Source organism: Sceloporus occidentalis, unplaced genomic scaffold (genome assembly GCF_023333645.1).
Source record: "Sceloporus occidentalis isolate IW3139 unplaced genomic scaffold, rSceOcc1.0.p SCAF_5, whole genome shotgun sequence".
In the NCBI taxonomy this organism is placed as follows: domain Eukaryota; kingdom Metazoa; phylum Chordata; class Lepidosauria; order Squamata; family Phrynosomatidae; genus Sceloporus; species Sceloporus occidentalis.
Genome location: NW_028316985.1, coordinates 24,968,189 through 24,987,657, shown reverse-complemented (window position 1 = coordinate 24,987,657; position 19,469 = coordinate 24,968,189). Strand labels below are relative to the sequence as shown.

Below are 19,469 nucleotides of genomic sequence, written 5' to 3'. Positions count from 1 at the left end.
ATGGGGGGGCAAGAGGTGTCATATTCACAAGGTTGCTGTGAATCGAAGTCAACTTGAAGACAATTAACAACAAATCCTGTATCACACTGGTCTACTGTCAGAAAAAGACTTGTAAACATATACCCTATAGATTTATTAGTGGTTAAATGCCTGTATTGCAGCCACTCACTCAAAACCATAAGGTTGTGAATTCAATACCAGCAAAAGGGCTCAAACTCGACGCAGGCTGTATCTTTCTGAGGAGGTCGCTAAAATGAGTACCCAGCTTGTTGGGGGCAATTAGCATACACTTTGTAAACTGCTTAGGGTCCGGGAGTGCTTAAGTGCACTGATAAGCGGTATAGAAATGTACCTGCTATTGCTATTATTGCTACATTTCTAGAAGTCCTGTGCTGCTCCTTTAACAGCTGTGTGCCAGAAGAAAACCAACAGGTGATTTTTTTTCCCCTAGTAAGTAATACTGGGCACACGACACCTGGGGATTTTCTGATTATGTAAAGGGGTAGACCTCCAGGGTCCAGACCATTTAGAAAATTTGAAACCCTACTAGGAGCCAGCCATAACCACACAATCCTGGACAGGAAGAATGTGAAAACCCACAAAGCATGGAAAGAAGGTGAAGGGGGGGATAAATAATTGTTTCTGCTGCTAGATTTGAATACTGTTTCTCTCCAGAAATCTATAGAAAGTCAAGAATTATTTGACAGCTTGGTTCTCTTTCTTCTCTCTTTCAGTTTGGAGAATTTTTTTATTGAGTCATTTGCCTGTTATATAAAACAAAAGGGATTCTTAGAGCAGTTCATGGGAGATATTGTCTTGTTTGTGAAAGTTCTTCAATTCCATTCTTAAACAGATACATTTAATATTAGTAAATTGCCCTTATAATCCAAGCAGTGTCTCTTACCAAAGTAAAGTCGTATACCCTGGATGTGTATCCTACTGACTTCAATGGGACTTCTGAATAAATATGTATATTTAGGACTTATATTAGTAAGTAAGAAAGAGGTTGAGAAGTTTGTAGTAGACCTGTACCTACCTTTCCTTTCTTTACTTCTCTGGATTTCCAATGTTTCTTGAACTCTGCTGCAGTGTTATTTGTTGAAGGGGTGGGGAAAGTGTGCTCCTGTAGTTAATGTTGGACTGCAGCCCAAATCAACTCTTGCTAACATTGCCAATGGTGAAAAATGCCCTTTTCTTCTGCATATGTCCCATAGCTAAGATAAGAGTAAGAACCCCAAGAACTAAAATGCAGCTTCGATTAAACATTTCTTGTTTCCCACAACAGTGCTTCCGGATTAGAGAGTGTGCTGTTTTAATTTGTTTAATGTGTTTTTCTCTTGTATAAATGAGTTCTTAATTTTCAATTGGCTAGATTGTTCTATTGTTTTAAATGTGTGCTGCCCTGAGATTTCAAGTGAAAAGAGCAGAATAAAAATATTTTAATAAAAAGTAAATTAATAAAAGACAGACAATGTGCAGCTGAATTGTTGTGTTATCCCAGCCTTTCTGTGTATACTTAGTAGGAAGGCCTATAGAGTTTTAATGGTCTTTCTCATAGACAAGGGTAGGTCATTTTACAGCTACAGCTCATTTTAGCTCGTTGTGCAAGAGAATAAACTCCATTGAACTCCATGAAGCTTCCTCCTAAGTAGACAAACAATGGATTGTGCTAAGTTTTGTTCTGACAATGTGGCCCTTTCTAGTAGCATGTGTCGCATACAGAACACTTTCTTTACAGAAATAAGAAGGATCTTAGCTAGGAAGTGGTTTAACCTCTGGCGTTTGGTGTTTTTTTCTAACGGTGCTACGAAGCAAGGTTGAGTTACGTTGGCCTGACAGGCAGGAGATAGGAAGACGTTGAACTTGTAGAACTACATTTCCCATCAGGCAATAAGAAAGGGTGGGAGGAGAATATAAAGAGACTTCTACCTGTTCATGCAGGTAAGAGATATTAAAGGGAGGAGGGTGAAGAACGGGTAAATTAACTTGGAAGTTGAGGTGCCCAGTTCCTTTCTTCTGGCGCTTTTATGTGATGTTGAGGCGTATTAATGTTTCACTGTGTTGATTAGAGATTGCTTCCTTTTAAGTTTCAAGGAGGGAAACTTTTACAGGGGCAGGTAACTGAGAACAGGAATGGCAAGAAGGGAAATAATGATGGCTTCACTGTTTATGGCCTGTTCATAACAGAGAAGCTGTTATCTCTGTGGCTCTGGAGGCTGGAAAAGAGACATTTGCCTTTGCAGGTGTAAACACACAAGAAGGATAGCATGAAGGGGTGGGACTGAAAAGCCATTCTCTTGGTGTGTCCTTTGGTACTGGTGGGTTGTATTTATGCGCTTTCTACTTGTCTTCAAACATAAATATCAGATATCCTAATTATGGGAGAAAATGCTCTCTTGCGCAGTTTTCTGTCTCCCAAGAGAGCAATTGATTTTTGTTTTCAAACTTTCCAACATATATTGTTTTTCCCATCAGGGTATTATAGATTATGTTAACATGGAGGATGTATTTTGCTAAAAATGCTATGGAACTCTTTTTTTTTTTACTGGGTCAGATGCACCTCCTAGTTCAGGTGTGGACATATCTGAGGTTTATGGAATAGACTGTACAGTAATAAGTTTTTTTTTAAAACTAGGATTAGGACATCAACCAACTAGAGTTAGGTGTAAAACAGAAGGGTAAAAATCCACAAACTTCCAAATATCTATTTTCTATCCCACCTTTCATTTTAGACACTCATGGTACCCTAGCAGTACCTTTCTTAACTTAAGGGGGTTGAGGGCAACTCAGAGAGCCCTCCTGCAAGAATCTGAGAACTGACTACAGCAGGGGTAGGCAACCTTTTTGAGCCAGGGGCCGGGTTGCTGTCCCTCAGACAACTGGGGGGCCGAAGCCAAAAAATAAATAATTAATTTTTTTTAAAAAAAAATTAAATAAATAAACCGGGACAAATGTAGGACAAAATTTTCAAATGGTGGACACTTTTTTTAAAAAAGTGGAGGGCACGCGAAAAAATGTGCTGATTTTTCAAAAAATGTTAATATAAATGCATGTTTCTGAGGCTTCTATAGACAATTGCCCCTCTTGCCCATGCACGCGAGAGGCCAAAGGCCCCGGCGACAATCGGCGGCAGGACCGGGCTGGGGCCGGTCCCAAGGCCTCGCCGGGCCGCAGGTTAGAATCATAGAGTTGGAAGAGACCACAGGGGCCATGCAGTCCAACCCCCTGCCATGCATGAAATCACAATCAAAGCATCCCCGACAGATGGCCATCCAGCCTCTGCTTGAAGACCTCCAAGGAAGGAGACTCCACTACACTCCGAGGGAGTTTGTTCCACTGTCGAACAGCCCTTACTGTCAGGAACTTCCTCCTAATGTTGAGGTGGAATCTCTTTTCCTGCAGTTTGCATCCATTGCTTCGGGTCCTAGTCGCCTACCCCTGGACTACACTATAGTAGACATACTCTGAGGCGACAAGCATAAATCTGAATTAATTATTATCAAGAATGCACTATCCAACTTAAACACTCCCTTATTTGTTTTTTAAAAAACTGACAGTCCCAACCTCTTGTAGATCTACTGCAATTCAGCCAATGCCTTACCTGTCGATTTTGCACCACCCTCTGTTCACCTATCCCCTAGTTTATCCTATTGCTGCAAATGCTGATTTACAAGTTTTCTAAGGTTTTGAGCAACTGTGTCCTAGACTTGATGCCTGCCTTCTTCAAAACAAGATGCCAGGTGTTGAACCTGAGAGCCTCAACAGACAATGAATGCCCTTGATTCTTGTTGAATTATGGGCACCCTCCCTTTTATCTAGCAGTTGGTTGGCTTAGTCATGGCACCAGGCCTGTAGAAGCCTCTGGTTATCAATCTATCAGTGTTTATGCACTTCTGAATGCTCCTGACTTGCATTGCTCTCATTTGTAGATAGGAAAAGAATAGGCCAGGATTTAATGTTAGCTCTGTGGGAGATTTGAAAGAGTTTGCCTATCTGTTGTTTAACAGTGGCAATTACAAAATGACTTCTCCTGCTTCTCCAAATATACTGCTGGATGTAAAGACAGATGGTGTAGGAGGCAGGAAAGGATTTGTGTGCGCTTTGTTGTGTTCATAGAATCGTAGAGTTGGAAAAGACCACAAGGGTCATCCAGTCCAGGCCCTTGCCATGCAGGAACACAATTAAAGCACCCCTGATAGATGGCAATCCAGCCTCTGTTTGAAAACCTCCAAAGAAAGAGACTCATCACTCTCTCTAAGGCAGCATATTTCACTCTTGAATAAGCTCTTCCTGTCAGGAAGTTCCTCCTAACGTTCTAGTAATCTAAACAAGTGTTTAAGAGAATGGAAATCAGAGTTGTTGAGACAATAAGTACTGTATATACTTGACTATAAGTCAACCTCATGTATAAGTCGAGGGCAAGTTTTGGGGCGAAAATTGTGGATTTTGATATGACCCATAGATAAGTCGAGAGTAAAACTTAGGAGCATGTACCAAAGGATTTAAAGGATGAAGCAAAGGAAAACAATGCTTAAAAAACATAGAAAATTCCAGCAGACATAACTGTTTGTGCTCACCCTAAAGGTTGGATGGATGAGAGAGTGGGGGGGGGGGGGGGAGAGACAAGTGCTTCCAAGACAGATCACACACTTGCTTTTCACAGAACGATTCCTTTTTAAAAAAATAAGAGCTAAAGTACAGAACTTACATTGACCTGTGCATAAAATGTTTGGGTTTCTGAGGTCAATTTTTTGACTAAAATTTCTAGACTTATACATGAGTATATACAGTACTTCCCAAGCAATCTTTTTAGGATCATTTGAAGGGATTATGTGACATTTTCTCTTATTTGTTTTGACAGATTTTAAAATAATACAATAAAGCAGTATTTTTAAAGTTACACATGATGGGTAAAGTTAACATGTTAGATTTTTTCAGAGTAGCAACTGATACCAACACTATAAACACTCCAGTGTTAAGACAAATTTCAGTGCTCACTATTCTTTAATTCTATATGTATATATTTTGTATCAGGTTCTAACTGGTGGATTCTGGTGTTTTTTTGCCATTTTTTTTAAAATGCAAAAGTGATCCTACAAGTCTGAAGTTTTTCCAGCCATCGCTAATCTACTGATGTTTGGTGGATAGGGCATGCCAACTGTCTTGATTTGGCAAGGACAGTACAGATTAATCCTATGTCCTCCCACTTTTCAGCTGCTTTTAAAATGTCCTTCTTACTCTCTTCTCTTCTCCTCCCACTTTTTCCCTTTATCCTCATCTTACTTCAATTCTTTCAAATTGAATTCAAAGTGCAAAGGTAGTTTGCACTCTACTCAGTAGGGAGGAAAGGAAAGGGCAGCATCTTGCCTTTCACAATAGGCTCAGGCAAAAGCAAAGCACTGTAGCCTCTCTTAACTTGTGTGTTAATCATGTTTACCATCTCCACCACACTCTGATGCTGCATGGCCACACATGTCCTAGCTTTTCAGATGTGGAATGTTGCTGGGTATTGTAATGGACTGTGGCATAACTCTAGATTGTGGTAGTAGAACTACAGTAATGAGCTGGATAGATGGCCAGACTCCTTAAAAGGCAATTTTCTACATTCCTAGGCCCTGGCCGCTTGGGCTATAGATAGAACTACTGCAGTGTGCTTTACATGAGGGCACTCTTGTAAAATATTTGGAAATGTTTATTGATCCAAAAATATTACCTTCAGATTGTTTGTTTGTTGCTGGGCTGTCTACATTACAGACTCAGGCAGTGGTGCTGATTTTTGTTCTGTACAAGGATATCTCTGACATAGATGTCTACTCCACTTTCTGTGTCTCTTTAAAAATAAAGATAAATTGACTTAGAGCCTGAACAAACAGGCCAAAATAGGACTGGAGCACAGCTTTGGTGTGGCTTCTGGCCTCTTAGGAAGCATGCATAATTTAAACAGCACACTTCCAAAGTGACCCGAAGCAACTTTATATTGCCCTGTCTGTTTAGGCCCTAAATCTTCATATATGCTACTGTGTGTTTTCCATTTTCAAAATTCAAAATGACCTGAATACACTAGAAAGCTGGGCCACAGCTAACAAAATGAAATTCAACACGGAGAAATGTAAGGTACTGCATTTAGGGCAGAAAAATAAAATGCACAGATATAGGATGGGGACACCTGGCTGAATGAAACTACGTGTGAAAGGGATCTAGGAGTCCAAGTAGACCACAAGTTGAACATGAGTCAACAGTGTGATGTGGCAGCTAAAACATTCAATGCAATTTTAGGCTGCATCAATGCAAGTATAGTGTCCAGATCAAGAGAAGTATAGTGCCACTGTATTCTGCTTTGGTCAGGCCCCGCTTGGAATATTGTGTCCAGTTCTGGGCACCACAATTCAAAAAGGACATTGAGAAACTGGAGCGTGTCCAAAGCAGGGCGACTAAAATGGTGAAGGGTCTAGAAACCATGTCCTATGAGGAACGACGTAGGGAGCTGGGGATGTTTAGCCTGGAGAAGAGAAGGTTAAGAGGTGATTTGATAGCCCTGTTTAAATACTTGAAGGGATGTCATATTGAGGAGGGAGCAAGCTTTGTTTTCTGCTACTCCAGAGAACAGGACCCGGAGCAATGGATGCAAGCTACAGGAAAAGAGATTCCACCTCAACATTAGGAGGAACTTCCTGACAGTAAGGGCTGTTCGACAGTGGAACAAACTCCCTTGGTGTGTGGTGGAGTCTTTCCTTGGAGGTCTTTAAACAGTGGCTGGATGGCCATCTGTCGCAAATGCTTTGATTGAGATTTCCTGCATGGCAGAGGGTTGTGGTCTCTTCCAACTCTATGATTCTGTGATTCTTGTTCCACAATACAGGAAGCTAGAGACCTGGGCTATTCCATTACTCATTACTCTGATCACCCAACAAGTCATTACTAGTTATTGTATCTGTAACCCCCAAAGGGAGCTCATTGAAATACTCATTACTACAAAATTACTATGAATGTTACTATTACACTAGGAGAAAGTAGAGTTGACCCTTGGTATGCACTGAGGGTTGGTTCCAGGATCTCCCATACATATCAAAATCCATGGATGTTCAAATCCCATACAATTGATAGTAAAATAGTGTCCCTTACATAAAATGGCAAAATCAAGGTCTGCTTTTTGGAATTTATATATTTTAAAACTATCTTCAAACTGTGGATGCTTAAATCCCTGACAAAGAATGCATGGATATGGATGCCAGGTTGTACGTCAAAATGATTTTGGTTCCCCCAAGTGGCCAATTATGGAGCTATTTATTTCCCCTCTGTATTCGATCTGTCCTCTCTGATCAGAGGTCCTGCTACCACCAGCTGAAATGTGACAAGGAAATACGTATGAGAGACAGGGCCTCTTCAGTCATGGCATTTGCAGTGTAAAATGCTTACAATATGGAAGTCTATTAGCTTGATCCTTGAAATTATTTCATCATCCAATCAAGATATAGTGGTGTTTTTTTTCAGGGGTGGGTGATGCGAAACAACTGGTTTGAGGGTTTTTTTTTCTTTTCAAGGGGGAAAATGCATCTGGGATGCACTACTCATGACCTCACTATAGTACATACAGTATATTTGTGTGCTGCTGCTCTGTTTCATTTTTTCCATTTTGATATCTAAATATTCATTAGTATTTGTGTTTTTACACTATCATTAGCTATTTTGACTTTATAAAAAAAGATAGGGTGCCACATTTAAACAGTGCACATTTTAGTCAGTAGAACATAGCACTAACATAAGACACAGTTTAACATTTTCAGTTACCTTTTGTACAATTTCACTAATTTATTATTATTCAATCAGGAAACATCATGATCATTCTTTTAAAAAGTTCATGCTTAAGTTTAAAAAATCTTTACAAAGTCCTCTCAAATGTTTGTTGTTTTGCCTCTGAACCTAAAAGGCCAGTTATTCCTGAACCCTGGTTGCAGTAGGCTGAGCCGTTTGTGAGTAAAAAGGAAAGAACTAAACTGGCATAATCTGTAATTATGGAAACAAGACCTACTGGAGAAAACTTCCCCATTTTGACATCACCTTTGCTACTCACCAGTTCAGTGAAATTTTCCATTATCTTTAACAGTAGTATCTGATAATGATCATGTTTTTAAAAAACAGAACAGAAGCAGAAAAGCAAATATCCTTTCTCTTTCTGTGTTATACAACACAGTCTGGGAGAACCTAAGCCCTTAAACATGTTATGATGTGCTTGCCTTTAGTTGTTTGGTTCTTTCTTGCATTCCCACAGTTTTTTCCCCTGTGTTGAATCCAGGACCAAGTCAAGGCTCCAGTCAAGAGGGACGATCATGGCTTTCTCAGACTCTGAGGTGGATGAGGCCTTTGACTACTTGTTCAAGATCATCCTGATTGGAGACTCAAATGTGGGAAAGACGTGCGTGGTCCATCGTTTCAAGTCAGGGCAATACCATACAAAGCAACAGAACACTATTGGAGTAGACTTCACGGTGCGCTCGCTAGAGATTGATGGCAAGAAGGTCAAGGTAAGTGGTATGGTCTCTTACTAGAAGGGTAAGCTATCATCATAATTTCCTCCAATCTTTCACAGGCAGAAGAAGGGATGTATTTGCGTTCCCCAAAACCCATATCAAGGATTGCTGCTAAAGCTCCACTCTGTATTACAGCACATCACTGAATGCTTTATTCAGTGTGCTAGATTCTCTTAGTCTGCAATGGTCTTTCCAGCAACTCAAAAACAAAGAAAGAGTCTATTCTTCAAATCAGACACTTAATTAAAGTAATTATTAGACATACAGTTGGCCCTCTGTATTCACGGATTCTTTATCCACAAATTCAAGCATCTATAGCTTGAAAATATTCCCCCAAAATGTAAATTACAAAAAGCAAACCTTGATTTTGCCATTTTATATAAAGACCACCATTTTACTATGCCACTGTATTTAACTAGACTTAAGTATCCACAGATTTTGGCCCAAACAGCAGTGGATACCAAAGGCCCACTGTATTTTTCATTAACTTGTGTTTATATCCAGCATTTCCTCCAGGAAGCTCAAGCCAGTTTCATAGTTCTCCTTCCCATTTTTATGTTCATGACAACCCAGTGAGGTAGGATAGGTCTGAGACATTGACTAGTCCGAAGTCACATTGACAGATGTTTAGCTGATTATGATGGTTATCCTCTACAAAAAAAAAAAAAAAAAAAAGACATAAAGCAGGAAAAAATTTACAGAAGGTTGTCAGAATATAGCTCAGAGTCTGATGCTGGCCCTAGAAATTATGTCTGTAATCTATTGTGCATTGGGTTTTATTGGCTTTGTGTTTGTATAATTACATAATTTGGCTGTTGTTGTGTGCCTTCAAGTTGTTTCTGACTTGTGTCGACCTCAAGGTGAACTTATCATAGGATTTTCTTGGCAAGTTTCATCAGAGGAGGTTTGCCATTGCCTTCCCCTGAGGCTGAGAGAGTGTCTTGCCCAAGGTCACCCAGTGAGTTTACATTACCAAGATGGGATTCAAACCCTGCTTTCCAGAGCCATAATCCAGTGCTCAAGCCACTACACCATGCTGGCTCCATACATAATTGGATACAGGTCTGTATATTTCACTGACAGCCAGCATGGTGTAGTGGTTTGAACATTGACTACTACTCTGGAGACCAGGATTCAAGTCCCTGCTTGGCCATGAAAACCCATTTGGTGATCTTCTGCAAGTTACACATCCTGAGCCTCAAAGGAAGGGAATGGTGAACCCGCTCTGAATAAATCTTGCCAAGAAAACCCCATGATAGGGTCAACATGTCAAAAGTTACTTGAAAGCACACAACAACAAAAATTATGTCTTTCATAGCATCTTAAGAAATGGAAGGGGCCACAAAGGCCATCCAGTTCAACATCCTGCCATGCAGGAATCTGCAACAAAAACCTGTGTTCCATTTCCAAACATGGCTTTATAGATTGGAAAGAATTTATTTTTTAGTCTCAAAGGGGAGTTTCCTGATCATGGTAATATGAAATATTGGGTATTTAGCAGCTGGATTTGGTGATCACATGTACGTAAACCTCATGTCCTTATTCAGCTCTGAGATTTAACTGTGTTTTGAAATTTTGCAAAAACAAAAAACAGAGAACCAGGAAGAAAGAAACAATAGGCACCTTGTGCTTTCATCTATATATGTAGGCCCTTCAGCAATGCTGATTGCAAGTATTTCACATTTATTCATTATATTTCTACCCTATCTTTATGCTAAAAAATGGAACTTGAGGTGCTTATTAAACTGTATTAAAGCAGTTTGAATGTCATGGAAGAGTAACAAATGTTAATCATTTTCAGTTATTTCATTTGTTGCTATTACTGTATATTTTTACTACTACAGTATAGAGAAAAGTGTTTCTGGGATTTCCTTCCTTCAGTGCCAACATAATTGGACTGGTTTTGCTTACTATGCAGTTTGATTTCATACCCCCCAACATTTTCCAAATGAAAACCTGGACACATCTGGCCAGATAACATTACAGTATGTTAAAGATGGCAAAATGTTATTAAGGAGGAAGAACACACAAGCTAGACGAGGCTGCAGCAGTTTGCTATAGACTGAGCCTACTGCTAAGTTGAGTGCAAAAACACTTTTGCACTTTGAACTCAGTTTGCAGCAATTGACGTAAACTGAGGGCAAAAGGGGGAACTGGGAGGACGAGAGAGAAACTGGGACATTTTTAAAGCAGCTGAAAAAGTGGGAGGATAGATCTCTCTGCCAAACTGGGAGAGTTGGAGAGTATATGATTTTGCTGCATGGGGCTGGGAAACATGCCATTTGCTGCTCAGATTTCAGTAGCAAAATAGTTTGGATGAGCCATGTGCACATGCATGTGTATACATGAAATAAAGCTTTCTTTTACCATTTTCCTTTCCAGATTCAGGTGTGGGATACAGCAGGCCAAGAACGCTTCCGGACAATAACCCAAAGTTATTATCGTAGTGCCCATGGTGCTATCCTTGCCTATGATATGACCAGGAGATCCACATTTGAGTCTATACCTCATTGGATTCATGAGATTGAAAAATATGGTGCAGCTAATCTGGTCCTGATGTTGATTGGTAAGTGCTGAACTCTCCCATCCAGAGTATACATTTCCATCTTCCTTTGCATCTTCGAACACACACAGTCAGGGAAAGGGAATCAAAAGATCAGGCTTAGCTCTATCATTAGGCAAGTGAGACAACAGCCTCAGATGGCAGATACTGAGGGTAAGAAGCTGTTGTAGGAAGACAGCACTGCGAGTGATGTGTACCTATCTTGCACTCACTAAACTAACTTCTGAAGAGCCCAGAAAAGAGCTTGCAGGCGGATTCTGGGAGTTATAGTAAAAATGTAACTCTTGCAAGATCTTTGAAGGACATTGTCCTCATGAGCAATGTTAAAACAAGAGTCCACCTTCACTCCACTTGGCTAGAGGGACTGCCAATTTATCCTTTTCTTCATGCAGCAAAATATTTTCAGCTTACCTTGGAAACGATATGGAAGAACTTGTACACAAACTCAAGGAAAGCATTCTTTCTCAACTGTAAGCACACTTACTAGTAGATGTAGGCTGCTGAATGTGATTGAACTTAATTCTAAGCCAAACTGTTTGGGTAGAGACTGCTACTGTATTATCAGGACATTCAGAATTTTAAAACAGTTTAGCAATCCTGTTGTTAAATCTGGACAATTAACATGTGGATTGTTGAACTGTTTTGAAATTATGCCTTTTAAAAAAATTGCTAATCTGGAAACATAGAAATTCAGGAAGAGAAGAAAGGGTACATTTTGAAAAAATGGCTACCACTTCACTGCTTTTACAGCTAGATGAACTTCAATGCTTTTGCAGCTAGATATTTATTTTTAATTCTGCTGCCTTGCCCCCAGAAAGCTCAAGGAAAAATACACAGTGACCTTCTCATTTTTATCCTCTCTGCAATCCTGTGAAGTAGCTTAGGTAAAGAGATGGCATGTCTACATGGGCCAAATGAATCTCTTCCCCCCGCCCTCACATTGCCTTGTCTTCAGGACACAGGGCCAAAGGTCTGATTCAACTGTGGACAGTCTTCACACAGGAAAGGCAGTCCTGCAGTGAGTCTGGGTCATCCCTGAATAAAATAGAATTTTACTCACCATTTGCTCTGTATCTTCCAAGAAAATCCGGAGCACTTCAGAGTGATGACTGGCAGTTGTTTACATAGCATCCTGCTGTGCAGGTGGCACAGCAGGAACACGCAGCCAATGGGGAATTCAGAGCAGCTTCAGGGCCAGAAAACTCCAGGAACAGCCTGGATTGTTCTGGCCAGTGTAAAGCCACCCTAAGATAGTGGATACATCGACAGTGTAGAAATAACGCAATCTGACATCACCTTTAAGTGCTGTAGCTCCATCCTATGAAATCCTGGGGAACATGTAGTTTTTCAAGGTCTTTAACTTTCTCTGCCAGAGTGTTGCTGCCTCACAAAACTACAAATCCCAGGATTCTGTAGGATGGAGCCATGGCAGTCAAAGTGTTGTCCAACTACATTATTTCTACTTGATCACTAAGTGGAGATTCAAATCTAGTTCTTTCTAGGCCTGATCCAACACTAATCCAAGGATGGGAATCATGCAGTCCTTCCAAAGTTCCTGAACTGTAGCTCCCAATATTCCTCACCATTGGCTGTGCTGGCTAAGCCTGGTGGGAGCTGCAGCCCAACCACATCTGGAGGACACTTGATTCCCACTCCAGTCCTGCTTCAATCACTGCACCTTCCATAGTTCTCTATAATCCTTTAGGTCTTGTTGGATATCATTAAGTGATCAGCTGTGACTCCATTGTCAAGGAGGTGTTTTTTTGGTCTGGCTCATCAAATTTCTTGCTAATTGAATTTGTTCACAAAGTTGTTGGAAGTCTGAAATATTTTTAATCCAATTTGAAGGGAACAAGGCGGATGAAGCAGACAAGCGGCAAGTTCTGTTTGAAGATGCTTGCACACTGGCAGAGAAGCATGGCCTTCTGGCTGTACTGGAGACATCAGCCAAGGAGGCCCAAAATGTAGATGAGGTCTTCATCCTAATGGCCAAAGAGCTGATAGCTCGGAATACCTTACAGCTTCATGGGGAGAGTGGCCCTCCAGAAAACATCCATCTGGACACCAGGCCAGTGATTGCCAGTCAAGCTGAGAACTCCAATTGCTCATGTTGATGAAATGCTCCAAGGGGGGAAAGCCACTAACATGATTCCTGAAGCCTACACTATTACAAGAAGAATTTTCCTTCTAGCCTTGTGTTTGCCGTATATTTGAGCCAAGCAGTTTTGGCTTATTGTCATTCTCCTGAAGCCAATGCTGCTTCTCTTTCTTCTGATGGTCCTGGCAGGCTGCCGTGGCTCACAGTGGCCATGCAATCTTTCAACTGAAGAGAAGAATAGCTGTTGGAAACTATGAGAAACTATCATTGGAAAAGAATGGTGAATACCTCTAAGAAACAGGTGGACATCTTTCAGGTTCTGTGAAGTGCTGTCCTGTCAGGCTTCTACTGGCTTCCAACAGTGACAGTGGAAAAAAGTGTGTTTACCTCTTAAGCACTGTGACATCTTTTATATTTTAGCTCAAAAGAGTATGGATAGTGATTAACAAAATTAGTATGGTTAAATGTTAAATAAGTGGTTTTGATTGGTTGCAGTTGTTTCTTGCCTAGCAAGCCAGTACTTTCTAGTCGTCTAGATGTAGCTGGTCTTCAGTTTACATAGGATTTGCTCTGCCTCTTATTGCCACCAACCACTGATCTTTATAAGCAACTTTATGTGTCGTTCCCACTTCTTTTTCCTGTTCTGACTTTGTACAGTCCCTGCACTAGTTGTGAATGGCTGTGACAGTAAAGAATTATAACTAACAAGAGTGTGTGGAAAGTTTTCTATTCTTTGAAATAGAACGCTTGACTGAAGTTAGTAAATCCAAGTTTTCCAACTATCTGTGATGGTGGCTGCACCTCTCACAAACGCTTCAACAACATGGATCAAAACTTAGATATACTGAAACGGCAGTTGCCAAGGTGACTGTTCTTTGTTGTGGATGCATGGGAACTTGGGGGCAGGGAAATAACACATTTTAACAGAGTTACCTTCAATGTGTTATTTTTGCAGAAATGTAATTACTGGCAAGCTTATTTTTTCTGGTGTAATGAGCAATGTTTAGTTATTACTCTAGAATATTGCTCTTGGGGAATTTTTGGTTATTTTTGTGTCTTAAAGTGTTTTTTAAAAATCTAAATAGTTCGTTTCATAAACCACAAGTAACATATTACTGCTTAAAATAACATTCCAAATACTGTGGAAACCGATTTCCCCCCTGTGCTTTAGAGTTGACATTGACCTTTAATATTATCAAAAAGTGAGTATAGGAAATTTTCTGCAACCATTCTTCTGAAAAATGTTGGGAACTGTGTGTACTTATTGTGATGCTAGGTATTAGTGGGAAGGCAATGAATGGTTGATCTTTTCTTGTAATGGAAGTGATGATCTTGTTGACTGTGGGTTCATTCCAGACAGTCATATTTACAATAAACCCTTTGAATCTATGGGAATTATATTAGCCAATAAATTTAATCCTATCTACTTCAGACAGTCTTCTCTTTCTTGGTTCTTTGCCAATTCCTCTATCTTGCACATTCTGGCAAAGTATTTCATTGGAAATAATTCTATAACATCTTTATTTTACAGGAAGGGAAGTCTCTATATATGGGTCTTATTGTTAGGCAGCCAATTTTGGAATAAAAGGGGTCTAAAGACACGAAGCAAGTGCTTAAATCTGTAACTGCACTTAAACGTGCTTTGCTCAATCCAGAAGCATCTTTAGCGTGGGCTTTTTATTGTGTGCTGTGCCTGGCTCTAGACGTTTGCAATTTAAGAAAATGTATATTTGTTTGTTTCCCTATTACTCATTCCTTTAAAGGAAATATAAAAGGAAAATTGTTACTCTAATGTTCAGGAGCTCCAACAAAGCAGTGGTGAATGTTTCTAATTTGTACTGAGCCCCTGTGAAAGAGGCAGAAAGATTCCCATTTTACTTGATGCATCTTGTAAAGAGAAATTGCAGTCTCAATAAAAAAGTGAAAAGAAACTGAGCTGTTTCCACTGTGGCTAAAACTGGTGTCATTGAAGCAGCAGAGCTAGAAAGAAATACACAGTTGACAGGGCATATCGAATTGATACCTGGAAATTGTCATGGTTAGGCGCGTGTCCCCTAAAGCTTGTAAAGAGGGATGGCTGCACTTGCATACCAAAGCCCCTCTCAAACCCCTTTCTCCCCGACACTATGATGATATCCAACAGATTTTTGAGTGGATTTTATTCTTTTGTTCTGACTAAGTTTTTAAATGAAACCAATGTGCAGGTAGTGACCTAAGAGAGAAATAAACATGCGACAAGAATAGGGACTGTGGCACCTTGTGACAGAAAGCTTACCCTTCTTTCCTATGAACATTATCACATTGGATGCTACACTGGGCCCTTTTTTAGTATGTAATGATAGCACAACAAACCCATTTTATCTGCCATGGCAACATCCTATGGAATTCTGGGGTTTGTAGTGTGGCGAGGTGCTAGAGTTCTCTGGCTGAAAGCTCTAATGCCCTTCCCTAAATTCCAAATCCCAGGATTCCATAGGATGTTGCCATGGCAGTTAATGTGGAATCATACCATTATAATTGTGTATTATGAAAGGGCTAGCATGGTGTAGTGGTTTGAGAGCCAGGGTTAGGGTTTTATTCCTCCTGGAGCATAAAAACCTACTGGTGACCTTGGTCGTCACACAGTCTCAGTCACAGATGATGGCAATGACAAACCTCCTTTGAAAAACCTTACCAATAAGACCCTATGATAGGTTCGCCTTAGGGTCATCATAGGTCAAAAGTGACTTGGAGGCACCCAACAAAAGAGGGCTCATAGTGGGCGGATGTGTCATAGTCATTATATGCTAACAGCAAACTCAATGCTTGGAGTTGGTTTTGATATATGTCTGTGAGAATGCAACCCAAGCACGAGTAGCAGCAGTCACTATTGAATCTTACAGTTTGCAGAAATGCAAAATACCATATTTATAACTCATTCTTCCCAAACTGACAGCAAGGTGAATTATTAGTTTTTTAAAAATGAATTTAAAAGCACAGTGCTATAATGACACACAATTAAACAGATTATTAAGTTTACATCAGAGGATCATAGCACCTCTACTTTAAAAACCTCAGCAGTTAGTTGCCAAAAGCATGCTTGAATCAAATAGTATTCAATTACTAGAAGAAGCACAAGAGGGAGGAGGATGTCCTAGCCTTCCTTGGAAGGGAATAACATAAGCTGGAAGTAGCCATTAACATGGCTGTCTTTTGTGTCCACATGGAACATGCCCTATTATTATTATTATTATTATTATTATTATTAAGCTTTATTTATAGAGCACTGTAAATTTACACAGGAGGGTGAAAAAACAGGCGACACAAACCAAGGTGGGCTCTTAGAAGGAGCCACAAGTTTTCAGAAAGACCAGATCCAGAAGAAAAACTCCAACAATTTATAACTGGCTTTTCAAATGGTTTGAAATGATGGAGATGGACAAACTGACAACATTATTAAAGGAAAATTTACTGAGAAAGTACAAAGAAGATTGGAGTAACATGATAGATTTCTGGGAAGAGAAATGGGGCAGTATAATAAATTCTGTACACAGGAATTAACTACTCAAGAGATTTAAAGAAGAGGAAAAGCCAGAAATGTAAGATACTGTATATAAGTCATAGAATGACTGGGATAACAGCATTCTCAATCAATAGCATTACCAGAAAATGGATAAAATGAAACAGTTCTAAGGAGGTATAGAATGATGAATTATAATTTATGTAAGAGACACAGTCAGTTACAGATAAAAGGTGAAAGTGATCTTAAAGAGGTTGAATGTGAAATAAAAAGTTTTGAAAATAGAAGAAACAGATACAAAGTAGTTCAATTTTGAAGTATATACCAACAAATGTATTATATTGTTAATATTGGAGGGAGGGGAGTAGGAATTATAAATGCTGTAAAATGTTAAATGACTATTTGATGTGCAGAGATATTATTTGTTGAATTTGTATTTTGTAAAAAATATATTTTAAATGAAAGAAAGATCGGATCCAAATTGTACAAGAGTTTACAAGTCACAAGCAGCATTTGTTTGTGTGCCTGGCTCTGGAAATGGACTCTTCAGCTGTTATAACAAGGATCTTGAATGCCACCTGTATCTTTAGGGAGGAAAATGGTAAGTGGATCCGTCCCTCTCCCCAAAAGAGCAGCCATGGCAATGGGTTAATGAGGTCTAAGAATGGATTGAATGGAAAAGGAGGTAGTATGGAGTGGCGTGAATCCAGAACAGAATTCATTCAATGGACCCTTTCACGTTACACAGTTCTAACACTATGATCCCACCTTAATTACCATGGCAACATCAAGTGGAGTCCTGGTATTTGTAGTCCACTGAGGAGAGTGGCGGAGAGTTCAACATACCTCATCCTAAACTGCACATCTCAGGATTTCATGGGATGGACCCATGGCAGTTAAAGTGGAGTCACAGTGCTGTAACTGTGTAGCATAAAAGGGCCTCAGTTGACAACACTTAAGTACAGGTCTCTTTTTAAGTCAGATGTGTGTAGGAATTGTAAAAAGGTAAGGCACACATGCCCTTCATCATGGAGCACTGTATTACCATTATATAGTCCTCTAAGAGAACAATTATAGGCCCCATACAGACAGGCCAAAAGAAAGCTGTTTCGAATCACTTTGGAAATATGCTGTTTCAATGATGCATGCGTCCTAAGAGTCTGGAAGCCGTGCCAAAGCCACCACCCAGTCCTAAGGACTGGAGTGCAGCTTTGGCGTAGCTTCCAGACTCTTAGGACGCATGCATCATTGAAACAGCATGCCTCCAATGTGACTCGAAGCAGCTTTATTTTGGCCATAGTTAGCCTAAGAAAAACCCTGGTTCAGTGGCATCACTAGGGTTGGTGTCACTCACGGTCTCACCCTTCCTATCCCTTAGCACACAATACAGACTCTTTAGTAATGGCTTTTATACTACTGTTACTAATTAATTATTTTTATTATTATTATTTTATTTTCTTATATCCCACCTTTTTCCCAATAGCATCTTGATCATAATTCCTGCATATCATTGAATGTCATGGTGATAGTTGTGACATAAAACAACTAGAAAAATTAAAATTATACATTCAAATTACAGTATCATACATGCAGCCTCAATGCATTTACATATGGAGCAGTGGTTACACTCTCGCCTTAGGTGTCACCTGGCGCACTTTGCACCCCCCGCACCCTCTAGTGATGTTGCTGCCCTGGTTTACTTTTTATTTGTTGTGATTCTATTTTGTCTTTTCTCCACTGAACTCCAGGTGGCATATAGAGCTCTCCTCCTCCCCTTTTATTCTCACAACAACCTTGTGAGGTAGGTCAGTCTTTTGAGTACCTGAACACCTACCACTAGAGGCTTTGGCCATGCTTGCAGGGGCTTCTGAAATTGGAAGTCTAGCAACACCTAGGGACGAGCTATCCAAAAGCAACTTTTAAGAATGTATTTTAAGAGGGTATAGTCCCCTCTGATGGATCTTTATGTTTGTAGTTGGATTCCTCCTGAACTTTGGCTCCAACGAAAGCTGCTGGCTTCACCATTCATTACAGAACTCTCCATGCTTAGTGCATGTGACATGAGTTTTGTATTTTCCCTTGGCTTTGCAGTGGTATATAGGGAAGTGTCTGGAATTCTTGAGTGTTGTACTAGATTATGTTCTTCCATGCACACAACTGTCTGTACATCATTTGGGTTGGCTTCAATCAATCTGGCAAGTGGGAGCAGTATATGTCCATGCTTCACTTTAGATGCATAAAAGACATTTAATGAACTACATTAATAATGTTCTCATACAAGGGAGCCATCAGGAAAGGAAGAGTACACATTTCTTAAATAAATGTGCACCAAGGATTCCTGGCACAAGTCAATAGAGTTTGATGTCTTACCTCACTTTTGCTTAGGACTCAGGCTGGATACAAGCTCAAATCCACACGGACTACAAATGGTTGCATTCTTCCTCCCTCCCCTCTAGATGTTGCCCTCTAACTCTTGTTTAAACATAATCTATCCCTGTCTGTGAGACATTAGCAATAAACATTTAAAACAAATTAGACCCTTCAAAGATGTTCCAAGTATTCCAATGTGTGTTTCAGAATTTAATGATGTCTCTGTTTGCCATGATGGTATACATGGATGACTTCCATAGTTTTGTACTCATTTCTCTTTATCAATCCTCCAACATGTATATTTTTTGTTATTCTGCATAATCCCATCACCACATCCACAGGCATATGGATCCTATAATTTTGTATCAATTGATCCAGAACCACATACCACCTTGGTATTTTGTTAACTCC

At 39.9% G+C, this 19,469-nt stretch overlaps 1 protein-coding gene across 2 annotated transcripts; it reads left to right on the top strand.

Annotated features, from left to right (window-relative positions):
* Positions 1-1,873: 1,873 nt before the first annotated feature.
* On the top strand, positions 1,874-14,775 carry RAB19 (RAB19, member RAS oncogene family). Of its 2 annotated transcripts, XM_089526714.1 has the most exons (4): positions 1,874-1,941; positions 8,294-8,522; positions 10,911-11,094; positions 12,940-14,775. In XM_089526714.1, the coding sequence occupies exons 2-4, from the start codon at positions 8,328-8,330 to the stop codon at positions 13,203-13,205; spliced, it is 645 nt and encodes a 214-aa protein (XP_089382840.1). In that variant the 5' UTR covers positions 1,874-1,941; positions 8,294-8,327; the 3' UTR covers positions 13,206-14,775. The 2 variants fall into 2 exon arrangements, with proteins under 2 accessions (XP_089382840.1, XP_089382839.1); XM_089526713.1 differs by lacking the exon at positions 1,874-1,941 and having other exon boundaries at positions 8,190-8,522.
* The last annotated feature ends 4,694 nt before the right edge of the window (positions 14,776-19,469 follow it).